The following is a 22,049-nucleotide window of genomic DNA, read 5'->3' on the forward strand; positions in this document are numbered from 1 at the left end:
CGGTTCCTCCACCGGAGGCAGGGCAGGAACGGTCTGCCGCGACCGTGGGCCCCGCTCCCACGCACCGCGCTCAAGCAGGAGCGGCGGGATGCGGACCCCCCCCTCTCCTGCCGCGGCGGGGCCGGGGCTTTGCCTGCGCTCCCCTCCCTGTTCCCGGCAGCTGCTTTCCGAGAGCCGGGGCGGCCCAGCATCCCCGGGAACCCACGCGAGTTTGTGCCCCCGCCCCCGCAGTGACTCCCGACATCTGTCCGTCGGGAAAAGTCGTTTTCATCCCTGCATCCCTCCTCCTCGGAGCGCCAACCCGCCGGCTCCACATCCCGCTCCGGCCACTGCCGATTTAGAGATGGAGCCGCGTTTCGTGGCGAGGAGGAGCTGATCCACTCGGGAGAGTTTGTGGGAGGAAACCCAGGGCTGGTTTGGGAAGTTCCAGCTACAGCAGCATAATTCTGTGTTTTCACGCGAGGACGCGAGTCCGTGCCAGCGATGCACGCCGTGTCCTCGCGTGTGCCGGGGGACGGTTGTGTTGGATGCGGATTTGGGAAGGAAGGCTGGCTCGGGGAGCCTCCAGCTCTCTGCCTCAGCGCTGCCTGGCTTCTGATCCTCGCAGCCATTAATCACAGTCCAGCTCCTTCGGCGGTGGCCTGGCTTTGCTAAGGGGATGCTCTCAGCGTAGCGATGGAGTGAGGCTGGCACCGCGCTCCTCCGTGGCTCCTCCGTGACGCTGGGCCGGGGCACGGCCACCTCTCCCCGTCACTCCCCCGCGCAGCCCTCGCCGCTGGATGGTGCCTTCGGATACTGCAGAGCGTTTGTTTCTCTGGTTAAACGCACCTTTTGTTGGATTTCTTTTTTCCCTCTATTAGCCAAGAAAAACTTTGCAACTTTCCTTCGCTTGCAGAGAAGAGCTGCTGCTGCTGGGTTTCATTTTGGTTTTTTAATTTGAGGTCACGTGCACGTTGGCAGTGTCTTTGAATCTAAGCGATGGTCTCGTCTCTAGCTTAGAAAGAGCTTTTGAGCTCTTCCCTCTGTTGTTTTCTCTCTGTTCAGGAACAAAGAGATTTTTCTGCCTTTAATTAAAAGGAATATTAATTCTCTGCTCCTTTGTTGAGCGACTTGAAGACACTCTGCAAACGTCCGTCTGCTCAGCACTGCGGTGGGGTGAGCTCTGCTATGGTACGGGGCATGGAGATATGGGGGAACCATCCCAAAACCCCACGGCAAACACGGAGCAGCAGCTGGGGAGGATGCTGACAGCCCCGGCGCCCGCGGTCCTCGGGTGAGGAGCCCCACGGGGCCGAGCTGCCACCCGGGGCGGGCGCTTGGGTCTCTGGAGGCGGATAAAGCAGGTCCCCGCACGGCGTGTTTCCTCACAGGGAGAAGTTTTGAGCGTTGCTTTTGCTGTGGTTGGGGAGGCAAGCGGAGATGAACTTGGCTGTGCAAAGGGATTTTTCCCTGCCTGCTGCCTCCCGGCAGGCCCGGCCGGCGTCCGTGCTGGCAGGTAAGGTTTTACTCGGGGACGGCCAGATGTCGGGTGTGTTTTGATTGAAAAACGTGTGACTGCAGGTGTTGGATTGTAGGGAGGAAAAGCCAAGATGTGTAGGGGGGAAAGGCTGTTCTCCCGTGGCGTTGGGTGCCAGCACGGGGTGGGTGCCAGGTTCAGGCAGGGTAGCAGCGAGGCCTCGTGTGGGTGCAGGATTTGCCTCTTACATCAGGAACTTCCAAGGTGCAGGATGGAAAAATACCCCGATGCTCGGCCCCGCTTTGGGTTGGGAGGGTTGAGCAGCCCCTCAGCCTCTGCTTGATGCTGCGGCACGCCCGGCGCCACCGGGCTCAGGGGCAGCTCCGTGGGCACAGCCGGGGTGGGCTGCCCGCGGCCAGCGTGCCGGGGACGGGGCTCTGGCAGGTCCCACGGGGGGACCCCGGGGCTGGGGCTGGCGAGTCGCTGCCGACATCCCCCACGTACCTTCCCCAGATTTCTGCTTCTGAGCCACGGTCGTTTGCTGGTGTGGAAAACCCCAGGCAGGATCCGGGCGGCGTGGCTGCGCAGCGTCCGGCTTTGCTGTGGAAATTGGGTCTCGGCTCTGCTCACTGCCGGCAGCCGGCTTAAATCCCCAGCGCGGTCTAGAGGCGGTGTGGCTCCGTCCTCTGCCCCGCGGCCACCCGGGGAAGGGGTGCGGGGAGCTACAGGGTGCTACGGGACCCCCGGAGAGGAGAGGGACCCTGTAAATGTCTGGTTTTCTGTCTCTTAATGGGGATCAGTTGATTGCTGGCGAGCTGGCCAGGGAGCGCAGGGCTGGGGGTGAGTGCTGGCAGTGGGGCAGGGAGCTGGGTCCCCCCCCGGGGGACACACACCAGTCCCCGCCACCGGTGCTGCTTCTGCCCCTGGCCAGACCAGCGCAGCGTGCGCAAGGTTTTGGGCAGATCAGGGCCTGATCCTGCAAACGGGGCTGCCTGGGCCCTGGGAGGGGGTGGGGGCAGCCTGTGGGTTGCAGTGCTGAGCTCGGTGCAAAGCCGGGCTTAAATACTGCCGCCAGAGTCGAGGGGATGCGGGTCGGGTGCTGCAGCCCTGGTCTGCGCTTTCCAAGCTGGACTATGGGCGGGAGCTGGATTTAGTTGCCCCAGCAGGCTGGGGACAAGGGGGGGGGGTCCCCAAGCTGGGACCGGTCCTTGCAAGCTTCATGATGGCCGGTGCGGGGCAAGACCAAGCTGGTGGCACAGAGGAGAACCCCGCCCCTGCCCGGGCGCTGCTGGCGTTAGTGCCATTGCCCGGTTCGGGGTTTATTTTTAGATTTCCTGAAGCTTGTTTTCTGCCGTCCCTCCCAGCGCACTCAGGCTCCCCAGGGGCAACCCCACCTTGACAAGCAGTTTTCCTTCGGAAGATGCTGACCAATGTTTCCAGAAAGCATCCAAGGGATTTCCTGTTTATTTTGCAAAATTCTTATTAATATTTTTTCCTGTGTTGTTTGATTCAATCTCACATGGGCAAAATCGCCTTGAAATGGAGCCTGCGGTTAAAAAATAGACAAAGAGTCGGTAACACAGCAGCCTGGAGGCTGCGGGGATGCGTGGCTGGGTTCAGCACCCCCTCGGAGCTGTTACTGTCCCGGCGCCTGCAGAGCAGGATCCGGCCCGGGGTCCCTGGGGTCCCAGCAGCGCCTCAGCGTTCCCACGCTGCAGGAACCTCGCAGGGAGCTCCCCGCCCGCATGCGGAGGGGGATGTTTTCCCTTCCCCAGCCGCTCTCTGCCTCCAAAATGCCCCAAGTCTCCTGGCTGCTTGTGCCACTTGTCCCCGCTCCATCCGCCAAGGCCACCACCAGGCACGAGCGTCCCTGCGCACGTGGCTGGGTGACCACAAAAATTGCAAATTGGGGCATTTTAGCCTGAGCCTCCCCCTGCTCTCAAAGAGCACCCGGCAGGCACCCGGGGGATGGGGCTGGTTTTGGGGAGCCCCTTCAGCAACGCATCAGCAGACGGGTCGCCCTTCCAGCGTGGCCGCCACGGTGATGCACCCGCAGCCCTCGCGCCGGGGAGGTGGTTTGCTGCTGAGATGGGGGGGGGGCCAGGCGGGGGGCAGCTCCAGCCAGCGCTGCTGGCGGGGTCAGCCCCAGCCCCGTGCCGCCCGCGTGCCTCCAGGTGTGCCGGGCTGGCCACGGCACTCTGTTTGCTCCCGGTGTTTAGCCAGTATATTTAATTTCCAGGAGCGTAAAGCAGCTGGGGAGCAGCGAGGGCGTGTGCGTGCCCACCTCCCCCCGCCGCCCGGGCGCTGCTGGCGGGACGGGTCAGACACCGGCACCGGGGTGCAATGCTGCGGGCAGATGCTGCGCGGGGGGGGTGGCGGGCAGGGGTCGTGGGCCGTCCTGCCGTTCCTCCGGCGCCAGTGGGTCAGGAGGACCCCCCAGCCTGACTGTCTGCATGGGGGGACCCCCCCCAGCCTGGTCCTCTGCATGGGGGGGACCCGGCTTCCCAGCCCCTCTCCGTGCCGGCCAGCCACGTCGCCGCCAGCCGCTGTTGACTCACAGGCTCCGACGTCGAGTCCCGGGGCTGAGCCCAAGATGCTTTTACAGGCAAGGCTGAAATGCACAAAATGTTCGACTTGTAAAATATGTAGCGTGAGAAAATAGCCTTTTCTGCTCTCCTCCTCGCTGCCGCCGCTCGCCTGCCCCATCTGCTCGCTTGGAAAGCTTCCCGCAGCTGGGGGGGGGGGGGCGAGGGGCTGACGGCGCCCGGGGTCCCTCAGCAATCGCTGCCGGCCCAGCTCGAGGACGGCATCCACCCTGTGCCGCGGTGCCCACGTGGAGGTGTTGCCCCTCGGCAGCAGGAGGGCTCCTGGGGGCAGCGCGGGCGCCTTGAGGATGCTCTTGGTCCATGAGGATGCTGCTCCTTCGAAGCCTCCTCCATCCTCCCGCCCTTCCCGCGCACTTCGGCATCCTGAGGTTTCTCTCCCCCGGGACGCGTTTTGAGAGCAAATGTGGGTCTGGCGCCGGAAAAGCCAGCCGGGCTGTGCCGTGGCTGCTGCCGGCACGGGGGATGACGCAGGCGGTGTCGGTGCGTCCCGCGGGGCCCGGGGTTTCCGAAACGGGGCGTTGCGGTGCCTCTCGGGACGGTGCCGGGAAATACCCCCGCGAGGCACCCCGGCAGCGCCCGGCCGGGCTGGGAGGGAGCCGCCACGCCGGAGCTGGCCACGAGCCACAGTTTTCACCAACCACCTTAATCCATCATTATCTGGGCACATTTCGGATCCTTGCCAAGAGCAAGGTGGGAAGGGGGGGTTGTAAGCATGCTTTCCCTATTCCCCTGCCATCCTTTTTGCTGCCTGTGTGTAATTAACAGAGTAATTAAAAACAGGATGAGTTAATTGGTATTCATTTATGTGGCAGATGTTTTTAATTGAGATACGAAACAATTTACCTGTTTACATAAACAATAGCAAATGAAGGCTTGTAAAACAGAGAGGGCGCTTTTTTTTTTCCTTGGCTTTTTTGTTGTTGTTGTTGTTGTTTTGAGGAAAATCAAACCCATCTCCATCCTTCCTGGCCACGCCGGCTCGGGGGGAGCGGGAGCCAGTTGGCACTGCCCGTGCGGAGCCGAGGCGGCGGGTTTGGGTCCCTGGGCGGCTGGTTGTGGCTTGAGAAATGGGGGTTTGTCGGGCTTGTGGCACGGGGGGGGGAGCCCGGCCCCCCGTGCTGATGTCCTACGTGGAGCCGTGCCGTTTCTGGGGGGAGTGGAAGGGGGACCAGGCGTCAAGGGTCCCCGCCGGCAGCCGCTGCCCTGGAGCCGAGCGAGGACAGTTGCCTGTGGAGCATCCCGCGGCAGTGCCGGATGTCCCCGGGATGCCAGGGACTGCTCGCGATGGGGCTTTGGGGACACAAAGCAAATCGGGATGTATCTGAGCGTGGTGAAACCCGCTTTACTCCTGGTGTTGCATGGGTGGGGAGCGTCCCAGCCCTGGCCAGCAGCGTGGGGCCCGTCCCGGGACACCCATGGGCAAGGCGAGGACGGCAGGGACAAAGCCTGGCTCGCCGACCGGTGCAAAGGGCTGCGGCAGCGGTGCAAGGACGGCAGGTCCCGCCCAGCTGAGCGGCCAAACTAAACCGCAGGGGCAGCGCCCAAATTCGTGGGCTGGTTGGCATGGCACGGTCACCCATCCTGGGCAGAGCAAGACTCGCACCGCTCAGGCCATGAACATCCGTGCGAGCATCCCTGCCTGCAGGCAGGAGTGCAGGCAGGGCCCCGGTGCCAGCGTTCCCCCGGCACCCCGGACACGTCTGCGTCCCGTCATCCTCGCGGCGGCCGTTTCCTGCAGCGAGAGCTCCCACACCTGCAAGCGCCTCCCCGGGCCCAGAGCCGGCCGAAGCTGGGTTCATTTACATCTTCTGCATAGGGTTTAATTAATTGGCTTTCCTTTTAAAAGGCTTCGTTTGTGCTGATGAGTGCTGGGGTTTGGATTGCTCCCTGCTAGCCTGGCTCCCCAAAATGTGTGTGCAGGACACGCTGGCAATGGGATAACTGCTGGGGTGGGCAGCATCCCTCCAGCATCCCGCAGCCGCCGCCCTTTCTCCCCCTCCGCGTGCAGCTGGGGAAGAGCCCCCTCCAAGCCGCCTGCTGTCACCTACCCCCATCGTCACCTCTCCCTGGGGAGGGGATCAGGATGGGTGCAGGGGAGAAGGGAGACGACGGTGCCCTGCAGCTCCCGCCACCTCTGCCGGGCTCGTGCACGTGGCCGGTGCTGCTGCCTGGCCGCCGGCGCTGAGCGCTTCCCTAACACGCTCCAGCTGGGATGGCTCGGTCCTTCGCCATCTTATCGGGGAGTTGTTCTTGGCCCCCGTGGCAGCGGCAGCTGAGGAGCAGGAATGCTTGCCTTTGTTTCGGAGGCAGCCTGGCTTCGGGAGACGTCGCCTCCAGCATCTGGATTTCATTTGTGGCCATTTGGAGAGCATGAAGGATGCTGGTCTTTTAATTCCCTTTTAACCCCTTCCTCGCCTGGGAAGCTTCGCTCAGCCTAGGAAAGGAGGGTGTGGGAAGCCGGAGCTTTCTGACAGCCACAGCCAGGGCAGCTCCCAGGGAGGTGGAGAGGAGAGGAGAGCAGCGGGCCTGGGTGCTCCGCAGTCAGCGGGCTCACCCTGGGGCTGGCACATCCCTGTCCCCATCCCCAGCTGCTCCCTGGCCCTGCCCAAGGCTGCAGAGAGCAGGGGCTGCTCGCCACCCGGGGAGGACGGGTACCCCGGCTTGGGGCACAGCCTGCGGCAGCGGGACGGGGTCCCCGGGACCGTGGGAAACAGCGGACCCTGGGCTGGGCCGGCTGCTGGGCCCCATCCCTCGGCACTGGGGTGCTGGGGCTGCTCACCGGCGTGCACGGCTGCATGGTGCTGTGCGTTGGTGCCCACCGGCATGCATGGCTGCATGGTGCTGTGTGTTGGTGCCTGCTGGGGTGCACGGCTGCATGGTGCCGTGCGTTGGTGCCCACCGGCGTGCACAGCCGTGTGGTGCTGTGCATTGGTACGCTCCAGCACCCAGCGCTGCCCGCTGGGGAGCACACGGCCGAGCAGACCCCCTGTCCCAGCTCCGGCGGGAGGCAGGGAACTGGTAACAGGCTCCTCGGGGCTCCCCCACAGTTCCCACCCCGGGAAAAATGACGTGCAAGCTGGGGCGAACGATTTGGGGGTGCTGGTGCCCAGTGGGGTCACAAACCCGGCACAGGGCCGGGTGCCACGGGCAAGCCGGGCTTTATCAGCCGGTAGCAGCCGCGCTGGTGCGTCACCCCAGCGGGGACCGTGCCCCGACCAGTGTGCCGGGGGTTAAACCCGCCGGTGTGACAAACGGGGGGCTCGGGGTCGCGCGGGGGTGTGCAGGGTCCAGCATCCGCTGGCCCCGGGAGGCAGGGCGGGGGACGCCCGCTCCCGCCAGCCAAGGAGAAAATACTAATCCTTTTATTTTTATATTATTACTTATTCATCTGGGCTGCACAAGCCTAATGGAAACCAGATGGAGGAAAACAGACACAGCCCCGAGCGGCTGGGACAAATTACCCCAAAGAACGAGGAAAAAAAAAAAAAAAAAAAAAGACAGAAAAAAAAAATTCCAGCGGAGTTTGAGTCACGTTGGGGAGTTATTTTTTTGGAGGTGCTGCCGGGAGGCTGCACTGCGCCCCCCAAAGCCCCCCTTTGCCTGCCCTGGAGCTCATCCCATCCCGCAAAGGGCCTGGGTTGGTGCCGCGGCCGTGGCCGGATCCCGCGGGCGTCCCGGGCTCTGTTTGTTTTGGGCATTTCTGGGCTTGGGCACTGAGAAATCCCGTCGGGTTTGGGGCCGTCCTTCGTCCCTGTGCCCGCATGGCGGTGTTTGGGTTGCAAACACCTCGGGGAAAATTTATGACTTTTGGAAAAAAAAAGGAAAAGACAAGAAAAAACACAGTCAGGCCCCGTTTCCCTGGGTGTTTGCTCAGCTTTGTGGAAACTTTCCTCTCGATGGGAAGTTGTGGAAAAGCCGTGTCGGTGCCAGAACGAGCGTATCCGTGTTTTCCCCTCAGCGTGGGCATGCGTACGGAGTCAGGACAGCGCGGGGGGATGGGGGTGGGAACAGAGATGGGATACAGGCAGCGATGGGGGTGCAGGCAGGGATGGGGGTGCAGGCAGGGACCATGCAGGGGATGCAGGCAGGGATGGGGATGCAGGCAGGGGTGGGGGTGCAGGCAGGGGTGGGGATGCAGGCAGGGATGGTGCCAGGGGTGCAGGCAGGGGTGGGGGTGCAGGCAGGGGTGGGGGTGCAGGCAGGGATGGGGGTGCAGGCAGGGGTGGGGGTGCAGACTGGGGCTAACATCTCGCAGCCTGCAGCCTCCTCCCTCCCTGCAAGCAGCGGCTGAGCCAAACGCGCCGGCGCAGCCCCTCTGTGCTGGGAGCCGTGCAGGCAGCTGGTGCAGGTGCACTTACCCGGGCAAGCTGCCACGCTGTCCCCAAGCTGCTGTGGTTTGTCCCCGCGCCCAGCGGCTGTTGAGTGGAGAGCCGGGGCCTCGGGCCGAGCACAGGGGCAGTTGCGGCGTTGCGGACGTGGAAAGCGTGTTGCAATGCCTCGCTCCGCCGTGCTCGGCGTGCAGTGCCAGCCAGCGCCCCGCGGTGCAAACCGTGGGCTTGGAGGGGCTGAGAAGGGCGAGGGGATGGCAACGGTGCCCACGCAGAGCCCTGCGTCACGGGGAGGCGCTGGCCCTGCCTGCTGCAGGCAGAGGCAATGCAGGTCGTGCTTTGCCAAGCTGGGTGGCGGGCAGTGCCCGGGGGATGCCAAGCGCAGGGGGGATCATGGGGGGACCCGGCGGATCGAGGCGCTGCGGCTGTGCAGGTGCAGCCATCCAGTCTGGGTCACGCTCTGTGCACGCTCACGGCTCGTCCTCTGCTGTCGGGGCTGGATCCTGCTCCGCTGATTGACGGGGGAAGCCTGGGAGGCTGGACAAGCCTTGCCCAGAGAGGGACATGTCCATGAAAAGGAAAATAAAAGGTGTTTTTCAAAACATACCATGTATTTTGGCAGGACGGGGAGGGATGCTGCTTGGTCTTGGGGTTTTCTCTGAGGCTGGAGTGGGAGAAGGGGGCAAGGAAAGGGAAACCGGAGCATGAGCATGCACATCCCGGCATCTGCAGGATTACAGCGCACCCCGGGAGGCTCCAACCCCCGGCATGGGGATGCTCCCGTGGTGCCGGAGCCATCCAGGAGGATGCTGTGGGACCACGGTGGTGACCACCTGGGAGTTTGGCCCTTGCCGCCGGCTTCCACCTCCTGGTCCTCTGTGCACGGCATCGGCTGCGGCACAAGCCCTGATAGCATCTTGCTCGGGATGAGGCCCCGGTTTTATTTAGCCCGGACAATGTGCTCTTGCAGGGTTCAATTAATCTCACAACAGTTGCAGCGGATTAAGCATGCATATTAGATTAGTGTTTATCAGCCGTGCCTGGCAGGGAGCGTGCCGGGGCGCAGCGGGGACCCCGGGGCCGGGGGGCAGCCACAGCGGCCGCTTCCTTCTTTGGCTGGGGCCGGCGGCAGTGGCGCGGGCTCGGGAGCACTGATGGACCATCGCAGCTGCCCGCACTTGCCGCCACCCGTCACCGCCCAGCGCGGCAGCCGTGGGGCCGAAACCTTGCACCGGGGCCGTGGTGCTGCTGCCGCTGTCCGGAGGGGACGGTGGTGGCACACTTCCCCCGGGGATGCCGCTGCCGGGTGTTATTTGGGGTTGCGAGCGCAGGGCGGTGGGAGGGAGGCGGCGATGCCTGGGGGGAGCCCCGCGCTCCCTGGTTTGCAGGATCCGGCGCCTTGCAGGGCTCCCTGGGGCCACGGCAGGACAGCCACCGGTGGGTGCACGGGTCCTGCCGTCACCGCTGCCACTGAGCACCGGCCGTAGTGAACCCGTGATTTACTGCCTGTGCATAACCCCTGCCTGGGATTACGGCAGCCCTGCACGTAGCTGCCAGGGCCGGCGAGGGTTAGCGGGCAGCCGAGGATTCCTGAGATGTGGGCAGGTAACCGCTGGCAGGAGGGTGCCGGGATGGGACAGCGATGGCTTTGCAGGGACACACACGCTGTTATTGTGCTGGGCCAGGCTGTGCCCCGTGCGTGGGACGGAGCTGGTGCTGCAGGGGCAGAGCGGTTCCCTGCCCTGTCCCCACCACCCTGCATCCACGCCGGGCAGGTCCCCACCGTCCTGCAGGCACACAGGGCACCGGGCACCGCCCCCGCTGCCCAAACTCTGCCACCCTGCACCGGGGAGCAGAGATGCCCGGGCCAGCGTAAGGTCCCCGAGGGTCCCCTCTGCCCCTTACCCGACCCCTGTTCGGAGGGAAAGCGCGCACCTCGCTCACCGCCCCGTGCCTTCTCCCCGCAGATAACGCGGAGACGCGAGCTGCCACCATGCCCGACTCGCCGGCCGACGTGAAGACGCAGTCCAGGTCCACGCCGCCCAGCATGCCTCCGCCGCCGCCGGCCATCACGCAGGGAGCCACACGCCACCCCTCCTTCACGCCAAACACCAGTGAGTACCGCGCTGCCGGCGGGGGTGGAGGTGGGATGGCAGGCAGGAAGGCTGCTCCGCTCCCTTTGCCTCCGGGTCACACGCTGCATGGGGGACCAGCAGTGCCCTCAGACCCCTGCGCGGCGCTGGCCGCACCGTGGGGTGGCATTACTGGTCCTTGCGGTGGAGAAGAACTTTGGGCTGCGCACCCCGAGCCCCAGGTCGTGCGTGTGCCCGTGGGGAGTATGATGGCACTGCCCATCGCCCCAAGAGGTGTTTGGGGACAGGGACGTCCTGGTCTCCGAACGGTGGCACAGAGCAGCGCGTGGCCCCACGTGCTCTCTTCGGCAGAGAGCCAGCCGGAGGATGCAGCGACCCGAGGGAGTCCCCGCGGATCGGAGCTGGCCCCGTTGGGGGGCCCGGACACGTGGGGACCCGCCTGCCCGTCCGCGTGTGGCACCCGGCGGTGACAGGGGAGCGTCACAGCCAGCCGCGGTGGCAGGGATGTCCTTGTCCTGCCCGGGTCGCAGCGTGGTGGCATCAGGGGACTCGGTGGGGACTCGAGGTCTGAGTCCTCAGTCTGTAGCATCGTGTAACTTGGGGAGCCCCGAGGTGTTGGCTGCACCGGTGGTCCGTGTGGGCTTGCACCGGGGATCGGTCCCTGCGCTGGTGTCACCGTCCCGGCACACAGCCAGACAAGGCACGCACAGGGCAGGATGCGGGCGTGCAGGGGCTGACGCTGGTCCCCTGGCAGGGGCAGCGGTGGCCGGACCCAGCGGTTGCTCCAGCTCCGCTGAGATGTACCCCGGGCACATGCGCGTGCAGGGGGTTTGCTCGTAGCTGCTTCTCACTTAGAAACCCCGGTGGGGGAGAAAACACCCCCAAAACACCCCGCCGAGCCGCTGCTCGCCCCCATGGCCCTGCTGCCCTCCCGGCAAGATGGTCTCTAGAAATCGGCTTGTGCTCGGCTGCGCTCTCAGGGGTTTTGCTTTTGAATCCGAGCCCCGTGGTGGATGCGGGGCCCTGGGCTCGGCTCGGCGTGGGACGCAGGGGCAGCCTCTCCGCCGTGGCTTGGCCCGCAGCGCGACGGCGTTTCGGTTCTTCTCGTTCTCGGGGAAATGTTGCGCTGGGGCTGTGCCTCCCAAAACGCGAGGACTGTGTTAGGCAGCCGAGCATCCCCCGAGCCCTCCCTCCGGCTTCGGCGGGATGCAGGGACTCAGCTCCATCCCCGGCACGCCTGGGTCCAGGCGGCTTCGCCCACGGCACGCGTACCCCCGCCGTGCCCGCCGTCGAGGAGCATTGCCTGCAGGGACCCCCGGCCGAGAGCTGCCCCCTCTGCTCTCTCATCATAGCGTGTTTTATTTTGCTTGCAGATCGAGACGCTGGCCCTCCGACGTTTCTGCCTCGCGGCCGTTTTCATGGTTGCTTGAAATGGTCGATGGTCTGTCTTTGTAAGTAAAATGAAGCATCCGCTCTCATGAGAGACCCGAGCCGCAGCCGCAATCCCCCCCCGGGAGGCGCAGGGTCCCGTGGGGGGCACGGTGCCGCCGCGGGGGGCTCGGGCAGGGTGCTCTCCCCCGCTCCAGCCCCTCTCCCTGCCCCGGCGGGTCACGGGGATGCGAACCCCGTCCCCGTCCCGGCCGAGGGACATGTGTGGCGTCTAACTTAGTAACGCACCTGTCGTGGGAATAAAAGCAGTTGTGGCCGCCGGGTTATTTTCGGCACCTCTTTAGCGAGCGGCTGATACTGCCCGGCCGTAGAGCGAGCGGGAGCCCGCCAAAGCAGGCAGGGCAGGCAGGGCGGCGCAGGCACCGCAAGGTTAGTGTGATCCCAGGAGCCGGGTGCCCGGCGCACCGCGGGGAGAGGCGCGGTGCATGCCCGGGTGCCGTGGAGCGGCGCGTGGTCGGGTGCCGGGGTGACACGTGCCGTCACCTGTGCCGGCCGTGGAAAGGTCCCCGCACTTGTGCGGTATGCGCAGAGGGTTGGCGCAGGAGCGAGGGACTCAGCACGCCGCCGGTTGCACCCCCAGATGTCCCCACCCAGGGTCCCCTGACGCCGGGGGCTCTGGGCAGCTCCCGTCCTCCCCGCCTGGGCAGCAGGGCCAGAGGCGCTGGTGTGGTGCAAGCCAGGCTGGGCTCCATGGAAAACAGCTCGTGGCTTCTCCCTGGGGGGTGCTGAGCAGCTCCCAGAGGGGCAGGATGGAACCCCTTCTCTTGGCTGCCTTGAACCTTGAGGAGCAGGATCAGGCCCTCGCTGCGCTGGGGCATGCACTGCATCCCATCCCTCCCCGCAGCCCACGTTTGCCTCCTGCAGTGCTGGGAACCGGCCCAGGATGCGGCCCCAGGGATGCAGCAGCATCCCAAAGCCTCCCGGGGAGGGTGCTGGCCCCGCGGTACCCGGCAGGATGCTCCAGTGCCCCCACCCCAGCCTTGTCCCTGCGGTGCCAGGGTGCAGCCGCCCGCTCTGACCTCCCGTCCCCTCTCTTCGCAGTGATGAACGGGAGCAGCCACTCGCCGACCGCCATCAATGGGGCCCCGTCCACCCCCAACGGGTTCAGCAACGGGCCGGCCACCTCCTCCACCGCCTCCCTCTCCACCCACCAGCTCCCACCGGCCTGCGGCGCCCGCCAGCTCTCCAAGCTCAAGCGCTTTCTCACCACGCTGCAGCAGTTTGGCAACGACATCTCCCCCGAGATCGGGGAGCGGGTGCGCACCCTCGTCCTGGGGCTCGTGGTACGTCTGCCGAGCGCGGGGGGCTGGTGGGGTGATACTGTGTCTGGGGATCCCGTGTTCTCCTTTTGGGATGGAGGTGCTGCTAAATGGGAAAAAAAGAGGGTCCTATTGGAGCTGGATTGGCCTAAATCCTGGAAAAATGGGGGCTGGTTTTCTGGCACCTCCTGGGATTTGCACAGCGTGGTGCAGGGATGGGGTCCTGTGCTGGCATTGCCAGCCAAGCCTTGAGCAGGGGTTTCCCTCGAGCGTGGGTTTCCCTCGAGCGTGGCAGAGCCAGCGGAGGAGCAGAAACAGGGGAGAAATTGGGGGGAAAACAGCAAAGCATCCCCCCAGGGTGCGGGGGAAGGCAGGGGCTGTGGGCCGGTGGCGCTGAGCCCGGGCTGTCCCCGCAGAACTCCACGCTCACCATCGAGGAGTTTCACGCCAAGCTCCAGGAGGCCACCAACTTCCCGCTGCGACCCTTCGTCATCCCCTTCCTCAAGGTGGGTGCCCCAGCCCAGGCGCCGCGGGGATGTCGGGATTAGCGTCGGCATCGCCGGCAAAAGGCGATTCGGGGGGTGGCTTTGGGGTCGGGGCTGGCAGCTGCCTGTGGGGCTGCCCACATCGTCCCCCCCGGCATGCGTGTGTCGTCCCCCCCCGCACGCCCAGCTCCTTGCACGTGTGGAGTCACACGAGGCCGGGGCTGTTTGCAATAAAGAGAGGGGTTCGGTCCAGCGGTAACCATCTGCAATTCATTAAAAATCCCCCTTTTTTTTATTTGCCTTTTAATTTCGTGCTGACTCTGCACTGTCACCCCACTCCGGAGGGATTCACTGACCGCTGGCACGCCTGGCAGTGCCGGTGCTGCCGGCAGATGTTCAACCCCAGCGTTGCCTGACCCTCGTTAGCAGAGGAATAACAAAAAAAGTGCAAAAAAAGCCCCTTTTCCACCTCTGCCTCCCCGGCCCCCTGGAGCCGAGGTCCGTGCTCGCCACAGGAATCTGCCTGCAAAGCTGCCGGAGCGGTTTGCTCCTGGCAGGGGAAGGCAGAGCCGAAAAGGGCATGGCTGAGCGGGGCGGGGGGAACACGGACGGCAGAGCCCCCTCACCCTCCTGCCTGGGTTCGCAGGGGGACGGTGCATCCCGGGCCACGTGGCTCATGGGGTCCCAGCGGGCGCCGGTGGCCCCGTGGCTCGGGGCGGGCTGGGAGCCGTCCCTGCTGTCCCGTCGCCAAGTGTGTGGCGGCTCTGCCGGCCGCCCTGGCACCCCGCTCCCAGCTGTTCCCACCGCCGGCTCCAGATGTTTCTCATTACCCTAACTGTAACCAGCCGGGCTCGGCGTGCTTCCCAGACTTGGGGGCTTGCTTGTTTTTACGGGGTTGTTCCCCACCGGCCGGGGAAGGGGAGGGTCCGGCCCCGCTCGCCGCAGTGCGCATCTCCGGCGAATGTGTCTGACAGATGGGGATTTGGCTGCGGATCAGCTGCCTGAAGAGAAAACCGGAGCTGGCAGCCAGAGCGCCCGGGCAGAGAGGGGGTTCTGCTGCTCAATTCTTACTGCTCTGCGTGTTCCTAGGGGCTGCGGCGCTGGGGAGGGGGCACGTGGGGGGGGGGGGGGTTCACAGCCGGTCCTTGTGCCCCATGGGTGCCAGATGGGCTGGGGGCTCCCCAGGCTGGGGGCTCGGGTCCCCAGGGTGAGGGACAGGGTGGCAGAGGTGGCTGACCTGGCCGGGGGATGATGCTCTGCAAACCCTGCCGGGGGGCAGGAGGGCTTGGTTAAAGCTGTGCCCACGCCAGCGTGCGGCTGAACCCTCTGGGGTGCCACGGGTGTGTGTCCCCCCCCCAGCAGTCCAGCTAGCCTGGGCACGCTGCGGTGAGTGGGGTCCCAAGGATGTCCCCCTGGGGATGGTGAACGGCACCCCGAAGGGATGGTGAACGGCACCCCGAAGGGAAGGCTGCCGCGTGCCCCGCACCTCCCGCCCGCGGCAGGCTGGGGGCAAAGGCATGCCGCACCGGGGGGGGGGCTGCGCTCGGGCGGCCGGGCTCTGCGGGGGGCTCTGAGGGGCTGGGTGCCAGGCTGTGGGAAGGGGGGGGGGTCTGCAGGGCCACGCACTGGAGTGTCGCTCCCCTCGCAGGCCAACCTGCCCCTGCTGCAGCGGGAGCTGCTGCACTGCGCCCGTATGGCCAAGCAGACCCCGGCCCAGTACCTGGCCCAGCACGAGCAGCTGCTGCTGGACGCCAACGCCTCCTCGCCCATCGACTCCTCCGAGCTGCTCCTGGAGGTGGGCGAGAGTGGCAAGAGGAGGACGCCAGACAGGTGTGAGACGAAGAGGGGGGCACGTGGGGTAGTTTTTTGGGGACACATCCCTGCCACCCCACCCAGGGCGGCGGGTGCCGGTGCGCGGCAGGGACCAACCTCCTCTCCTCCACCCAGGACCAAAGAGAACGGTTTGGACCGAGACCCTCTGCACCCCGAGCACCTCAGCAAGCGGCCGTGCACCATGAGCCCGGCGCAGCGCTACAGCCCCAGCAACGGGCTGAGCCACCCGCCCAACGGGCTGGGGCACCCCCCCGCCGCCCCCCCCCCCGCCCCAGCACTACCGCCTGGAGGACATGGCCATGGCACACCACTACCGCGACGCCTACCGCCACCCCGACCCCCGGGAGCTCCGCGAGCGCCAGCGGCCCGCCGGTGAGTGGTGGCGTCCCCACGCGCCGTGGCCGGGAGGGGGGGAGCAGGGGAGCCCATCCCCAGGGACAGGGGTGCCGCGGGGGGCTGACCCCTGCCCCGGTGCTTGCCTTGCAGCGGCGCACGGGACGCGGCAGGAGGAGGTGATCGACCACCGGCTCACCGACCGGGAGTGGGCGGAGGAGTGGAAACACCTCAACAACGTACGTAGTGACCCCCCCCCAAGCCGTCCCGTGGGGCTGGCGTGCGTGCTTTGCCTCGCCCCCGCTTTGCCCCCCATCCCCAGCGGGTCCCCCCCAGGGCTTTTCTCTCTTCTGCTCCCTGCAGCCGGAGCGGCACACCGGCCCTGGCACAGCCCGGCATAGCCCGAATCCCCCCCCCCTCCACCCCCCAGCACCGGCCACCCCCAGCAGTCCCCCAGGTGCTTGCAGCAGAGCCCCCCCCCCTGACATTTACCCCCCCGCAGCTGCTGAACTGTATCATGGACATGGTGGAGAAGACGCGCCGGTCGCTGACGGTGCTGCGGCGGTGCCAGGAGGCTGACCGCGAGGAGCTCAACCACTGGATCCGGCGCTACAGCGACGCCGAGGACATGAAGAAAGGCAGCCCCCCCTCCGCCCGCCCCCACAACAGCTCCTCCGCCTCCGAGGCACCCCAGTTAGGTATTGACCCCCGGGGCCGCGGGGTGCGTTCGGGGGGGCTGTGCCCCTCTCTGGGGTGCCCGGGCTGTTCCCCCGGGGGTCTGGCATCACCGGCGGTGGGTTCGAAGAGGATGGCTCCTCCTAACCGTGTCACCCCTTCTCCTTCGCAGACGCTCACCGGGAGTTCACGCCGCGGCCCCTCTCTGGGTACATGCCGGAGGAGATTTGGAGGAAGGCTGGTAAGCGCAGGATGGGCACCGGCGCTGCCCTATCCCCTCCCCACGCCGCGTTAGGGTGCCGGCAGGGCTGGAGGGCGTCGGGGCGGGTTTGCGGCGCGGGGTGGATGCTCGCAGCCCTCCCGTGGTGCTGCTGCAGGGGGGGACGCACGGTGCCGGCACACCCCGTGCCATGCTCGGCCGCCTTCCTTCCAGAAGAAGCTGTGAACGAGGTGAAGCGTCAGGCCATGTCTGAGCTGCAGAAGGCCGTGTCGGATGCCGAGCGGAAAGCCCACGAGCTGATCACGACGGAGCGAGCCAAGATGGAGCGAGCCCTGGCCGAGGCCAAGCGCCAGGCTTCGGAGGATGCCCTGACCGTCATCAATCAGCAGGAGGACTCCAGCGAGGTGGGGGCCAGCAGGAGCGAGCCGAGGGGGGGGACGGACGATGACGGAGTCAGTGGCAGCACGGGTGTTTGGGACCTGCTCCTTTTGCAATCAGTTTGCAGCGTCTGCGCGCGCGAGCGTGGGTACTGGGGGGCTGCGGCAGTGCCACGGGATGTGAAGAAGAGGGGGTTCTTGCACCCAGTTGGGGATGGGGTGCGTGGTCCGGGACGGGGACGTGTGGTCTGGGACGATGTGCGTGGTCCGGGATGATGTGCACGGTCCAGGATGGGGGGGCACGGTCTGGGATGGGAACGCACGGTCCGGGATGGGGGTGCACGCTTCAGGATGGGGCGCACAATCGGGGGCTGAGGTTTGGCTTCGCATCCCCGCAGAGCTGCTGGAACTGCGGGCGCAAAGCGAGCGAGACCTGCAGCGGCTGCAACACCGCCCGCTACTGCGGCTCCTTCTGCCAGCACAAGGATTGGGAGAAGCACCACCATGTCTGCGGGCAGACTCTGCAAGGGCTGCCGGCCCCCGCCGCCCCCACCGCCGGCGTGGGGCTGCCACCGGGTCCAGGGCAGCCCGACGGGGTGGCCACCATCGCCAGCAGCCCCAGCGAGACGGGCTCGGCGGCCGCTTCCCGCGCCGGCACGCCGGCTACCCCGGCTCCGCTGGAGAGCACGTCCCGCTGAGCCGCCCTCGGACTGCCGCCGCCGCCGCCGCCGCTGCTACCACCGCTCTCCAAAAGACACGGACTGCACTCGATGCAATTTCCTCAGCTACCTGACTCGTGTGACCTCCGAAACGACCTCTCTAGCTCTCACAAATAATCCTCACGGATCCTCAAACTGGGCTTTAAGTGGAGTTAAGGCAAATACCGGTCTTCTCTGTTCTCTCTTCGGTCTTTGTTTTGGCTTTTTTTGGTTGGTTTTCTATCGGTTGGGGGATTGTGGTTCAGGGGTTTTTTTTGTTGGGCTTTTTTTTTTGTTGTTGTTGTTGTTGTTTGGGGTTTTTTTCCTTTTTTCTTTCCGGATGAGGGATTTTGCTGCAGCCTCGCCATGCATGACGCGGGGAAAGGCTGGCCCAGCCCTGGCCCGCATCGGCGCTGCTGAGGGGCTCGCTTGCAGGAGGAAAGAAACTTCTTCTCTTCGTCTCTCTCTTCCTTTTTTTTTTCTTTTTCTTTTTTTTCTTTTTTTCTTTTTCTTTTTTTCTTTTTTTCTTTTTCTTTTTCTTTTTTTCTTTTTCTTTTTTTTTGTAAAAAAAATAAAGAAAATAAAAAAGAAAACGTCGGACTCTTTGGCTTTAAGTAAGAAATTGTAAAAAAGGAAAAAAAAAAAAGAAAAAAAAAAAGAAAAATCCAAAAACCAGACGACGCCAAGTCAAGCCGCGTGACGGACGCTCACCTGTAACTACCTTGCTAGCTAGCCAAGAACAGACCAGACTCACCTCTGCTCCAAAGGAAATCCAAAACCAAGGAAGATCCAAACGTCTCTCCACTGCCAAAGTTCGTTTCGTTCTGTTGTCGCTTCCTTCCCCTCCCTGCAAGGATGGACGGATGCGCCCCCGGGGCTTTAAAGAGTTTCTATTAAAAAAAAAGCAAAAAAAAAAAAAGTGGTTTTTTAAAAAAAAAAAAAAAAAAAGCAAGCCCCCGAGGCATGGGAGGGGGCGATGGTGGCTGAGAACCGCCTGGGTGGGCGCAGCCGGAGCCGGCACATCTCTACCTCTGCCCGCCGCCGCCCTGGGAAAAAAGAGAATTAAAAAAAAAAAAGAGATTAAAAGACAGATTTTGGTTTTCTCCCTTCCTGAAGCCGTCGGGAGCTGCCTGCGGCCAGAACCCCCCCCAGCCCCCCGCTGCCGGGCTGCTCCCACACCCCGCGTTGGATTTATTTTGCAAGGATTTTTAAGAGGAAAAAGGAAAGGAAAGGAAAGCGAGCGCAACCTCCTTCCTGGCCGAGGAGGCAGCCAAGGACGATGTTGATTATTTTGTATTTCTCGCATCATTGTACAAAGCGCAGAGGACGGGAGTGCAATACGGAAAGTCCCCCGGCTCCGAGGAGGGAAGCCCCGTGCGGGGCAGGAGTGCTGTACGCTAATGTGAATGTAAATAGTGTTTTGCAGAGGTCCAAATAATAATAATAATAATAATAATGATAGTGATAATAATAAGAGACATTTGCCAAATAAAAGATGATGAGAACCCGCTGGAGGCTGTGGCGTGGGGGAGCAAGGCCGGTCGGAGGCGAACAGAAGTCGTGTGCTCGCTAGGAGCTGTAGTTTTTCCGCATTTGCAAAAACCATCCTGTGTGTTTTCTGTAGGGGAGGAAGAGGAGGGAAGGGCTCGAGGCGGGGTGTTTGCGTTGCCAGTCACTCGTCACCCAGGGGCCCGGCTTGCCCTTCGCAGCTGCCTTGTGCCGTGCCACGCTGTGCCGTGCCGCGCCGTGCCGTGCCGCGCCGTGCCGCGCTGCAGTGGAGCTGGGTGCATGGGCCACCCCCGAGGCGATGTTACCGGCCCCGTGCCACCAGCACTGAGCCTTGCTGCAGCTTTGTGCACCCCAAGACATCGGTGCATCCCCTTTTTGGGGGGGGGTGTTCTGTGCACCCCAAGGCTTCGGTGCATCGCCTGGGAGGAGTTCTGTGCACCCTCAGATGTTGGTGCATCCCCTGGGGGGTTCCTGTGCACCCCCAGACCTCAGTGCACCCCCCCGTGGGGTTTCTGTGCACCCCAAGACCTCGGTGCATCCCCCCGGGGGGGTCCCTGTGCACCCTGAGCCTGGAAGCTTTGCCGGCTGCCCCTCGAGTGACTGTTCACTTTATTTATGGTGTGACATATGTAATATTGTCTATTTTTCTTATGTTTCCTGAGAAGAGGTAATATATAAGAGTATTGCAGATGCACCTGCTGTGGGGCCACCTGCTCTCCCGGGCGTCCATCCCGGCCCTGCCCTTCCCGCCACGCGTGTCCCCGCGTGTCCCCACGTGCCCCCAGCCCTGCTCCGCACCAGGGCTCTGCCTCTCTACCTCTGCCTCGCCGGGAAACCGTGGACGAGAGCATTTCCACAGAGTCTGCTCTTGTTCCCCTCCCTTCTGTTTCGCTTTTTTTTTTTTTAATTTTTTTTTCTTCTTTTTTTTTTTTATTTTTCTAAATAATAATAAAAATACCCTACAGAACCTTGCATTGAAACCAAAAGCCGAGGGAGGGAGGGGACGGGCGGCGTGGCGCTAGCAGACGTCCAAACCAGAATGACAGCTTTAAAGTTCATATTTCCCAAAAAATTAGTGATGTGGGGAGGACGGCAGCGGCGGTGTGGCCGTGGGGCCACAGTGATGCGGGCACGGAGGGGGCCGTGGTGGCCGGGGAGGCGCTGGCCGGAGCGGCGGGCGCTTCTACAGGGTTTTGGTTGGAAGTGGTTTTGGGGCGTGCAGGGGGACGCGTGCCCCGTGCCGTGTCCTTCGGTGGCTTTGTGGCAGCCGGGAGATGGCAGATGGGTGAGCCGCGTGGTGCCAGTGCAGCCCGACCGGGGGGTAGGGACACCCCAGCTCGGGGACACTGGGTGCTGGGGTGGCTAGGCACAGCCGTCTGCCGGATCAGGTCCCCATGGCCACCCACAGCTCCCCTTCTTGGGTTTCCTCCCCGCCGTCGTGGCTGGGGCTGGGGGACGGTGTTGGCGGCGTGGGGCCAGCCTGCCCGAGGCCATGGTCCCCACGGGGAGGCAGAGCCCGGGACGCTGGGTGCCGGGTGCTGGCTGTGGCACGGGGCTGGAGGAGGTGGCAGGAGAGACGTGGCTCTCCTCTGGCGCCGAGCGTGGCACTGGGGACCCATCCCCAGCGGGCGAGGGGCTCTCCAGCTCTTTTCTTGCGTTCCCAACCTGAAATCCCAGCTGAAACCAAAGTGCCGGGGCCCGGCGAGGCTGGGTGCCCCGGAGCAGGGCTCCCACACCTGCCTGGGCTTTGCTCCATCACTGCCGGAGCCCCCCGCACGCCCCCCAGCCTCTCCTCACCCTCCTCCTCCGGGGCCTGCTGGGGTCCCCCTTCTTCCTCGGGGTGCCCCCCTGTATCCCAGCGGGTTTGAGGTCAGGGACAAGATGCCACCTTGTTCCCAGGTGCCAGGCACTGTGCTGGGGTGTCCCCACCTCGGTGGCAGCCCCAGTGGCTCCTCTGATGCCGCCAAATGACCCGGCCCCGGGAGGGAGGTGTCGTGCCGCCGTCCCCACTCGCTCACGGCTGCGCGGGCAGCACCGGTCCCCTGGTCCCGTGTGGGGCTGAGCCCTGCCCGCGTTACCCTGCCAGTCCTGGGGACGGGGATGCTGGGGCATGAGGGCTCCTGGGGGGGGCTGGAAACCAGAGCCCCCCACCAGGGCCAGGTGGGCACGGTGGCAGCCTGCCCCGCCCCACCGCGTGGGTTTTGGGGGCCAGCCCAGAGAGATGACGTGGTAGGACTTTCCTTCGGCATGCTGTCCCCCCCTTGCTGTTTCCCGCTTTCTCTAAGTGTACTGTATGTTTGACCTGTGAAAGATGTAAACTTTATGATTCAGGTTATGTCTGTTCTTAACTCTGTATCTGTGTAATAAAGACCATTTAATATCAACCGGAGGCTCCGTTGCCTGGGCTCGCGCTGGGTGCCCTCACCCCCCTCTCCTGGCAGCGCCCTGCACCCCGTGCCCCCAACCCTGGGGGGTGAATTATAGCCCTGGGGTCAGTCGCTGCCCCACGTCCGGCTCTGAGGACGGGTGTCCGCAGCGGGGGACATTCACAGTTGTCCCCAGGGAACCCAAAGGGATCTCCCCTCCCTGCTGTGGATGCTGCACCCCCTCGGGGTGCCCTGCTGCTCCCCCCATGCCAGGGGCAGCCACCGGGAGCTGGCTGTGGTCCCCAGCACCACCAGCGGGGTCGGTGGACAAGGAGAGACGGGGGACGGGGGGGACGGGGGGT

General features: G+C 64.5%; 1 protein-coding gene across 1 annotated transcript; it reads left to right on the forward strand.

The window, feature by feature from the left end:
* The first annotated feature begins 846 nt into the window (after positions 1–846).
* CBFA2T3 (CBFA2/RUNX1 partner transcriptional co-repressor 3) lies at positions 847–21,700 on the forward strand. The gene is given in 13 exon segments (XM_054840718.1): positions 847–1,495; positions 10,358–10,504; positions 11,857–11,934; positions 12,974–13,215; positions 13,608–13,697; positions 15,325–15,506; positions 15,624–15,768; positions 15,770–15,881; positions 15,996–16,081; positions 16,345–16,540; positions 16,690–16,758; positions 16,951–17,141; positions 17,513–21,700. Coding segments are annotated over 13 exon segments (1,914 nt in total). The 5' UTR covers positions 847–1,419; the 3' UTR covers positions 17,813–21,700.
* Positions 21,701–22,049: the final 349 nt, after the last annotated feature.

Source organism: Grus americana, chromosome 13, assembly GCF_028858705.1.
Source record: "Grus americana isolate bGruAme1 chromosome 13, bGruAme1.mat, whole genome shotgun sequence".
NCBI classification, from domain to species: Eukaryota; Metazoa; Chordata; class Aves; order Gruiformes; family Gruidae; genus Grus; species Grus americana.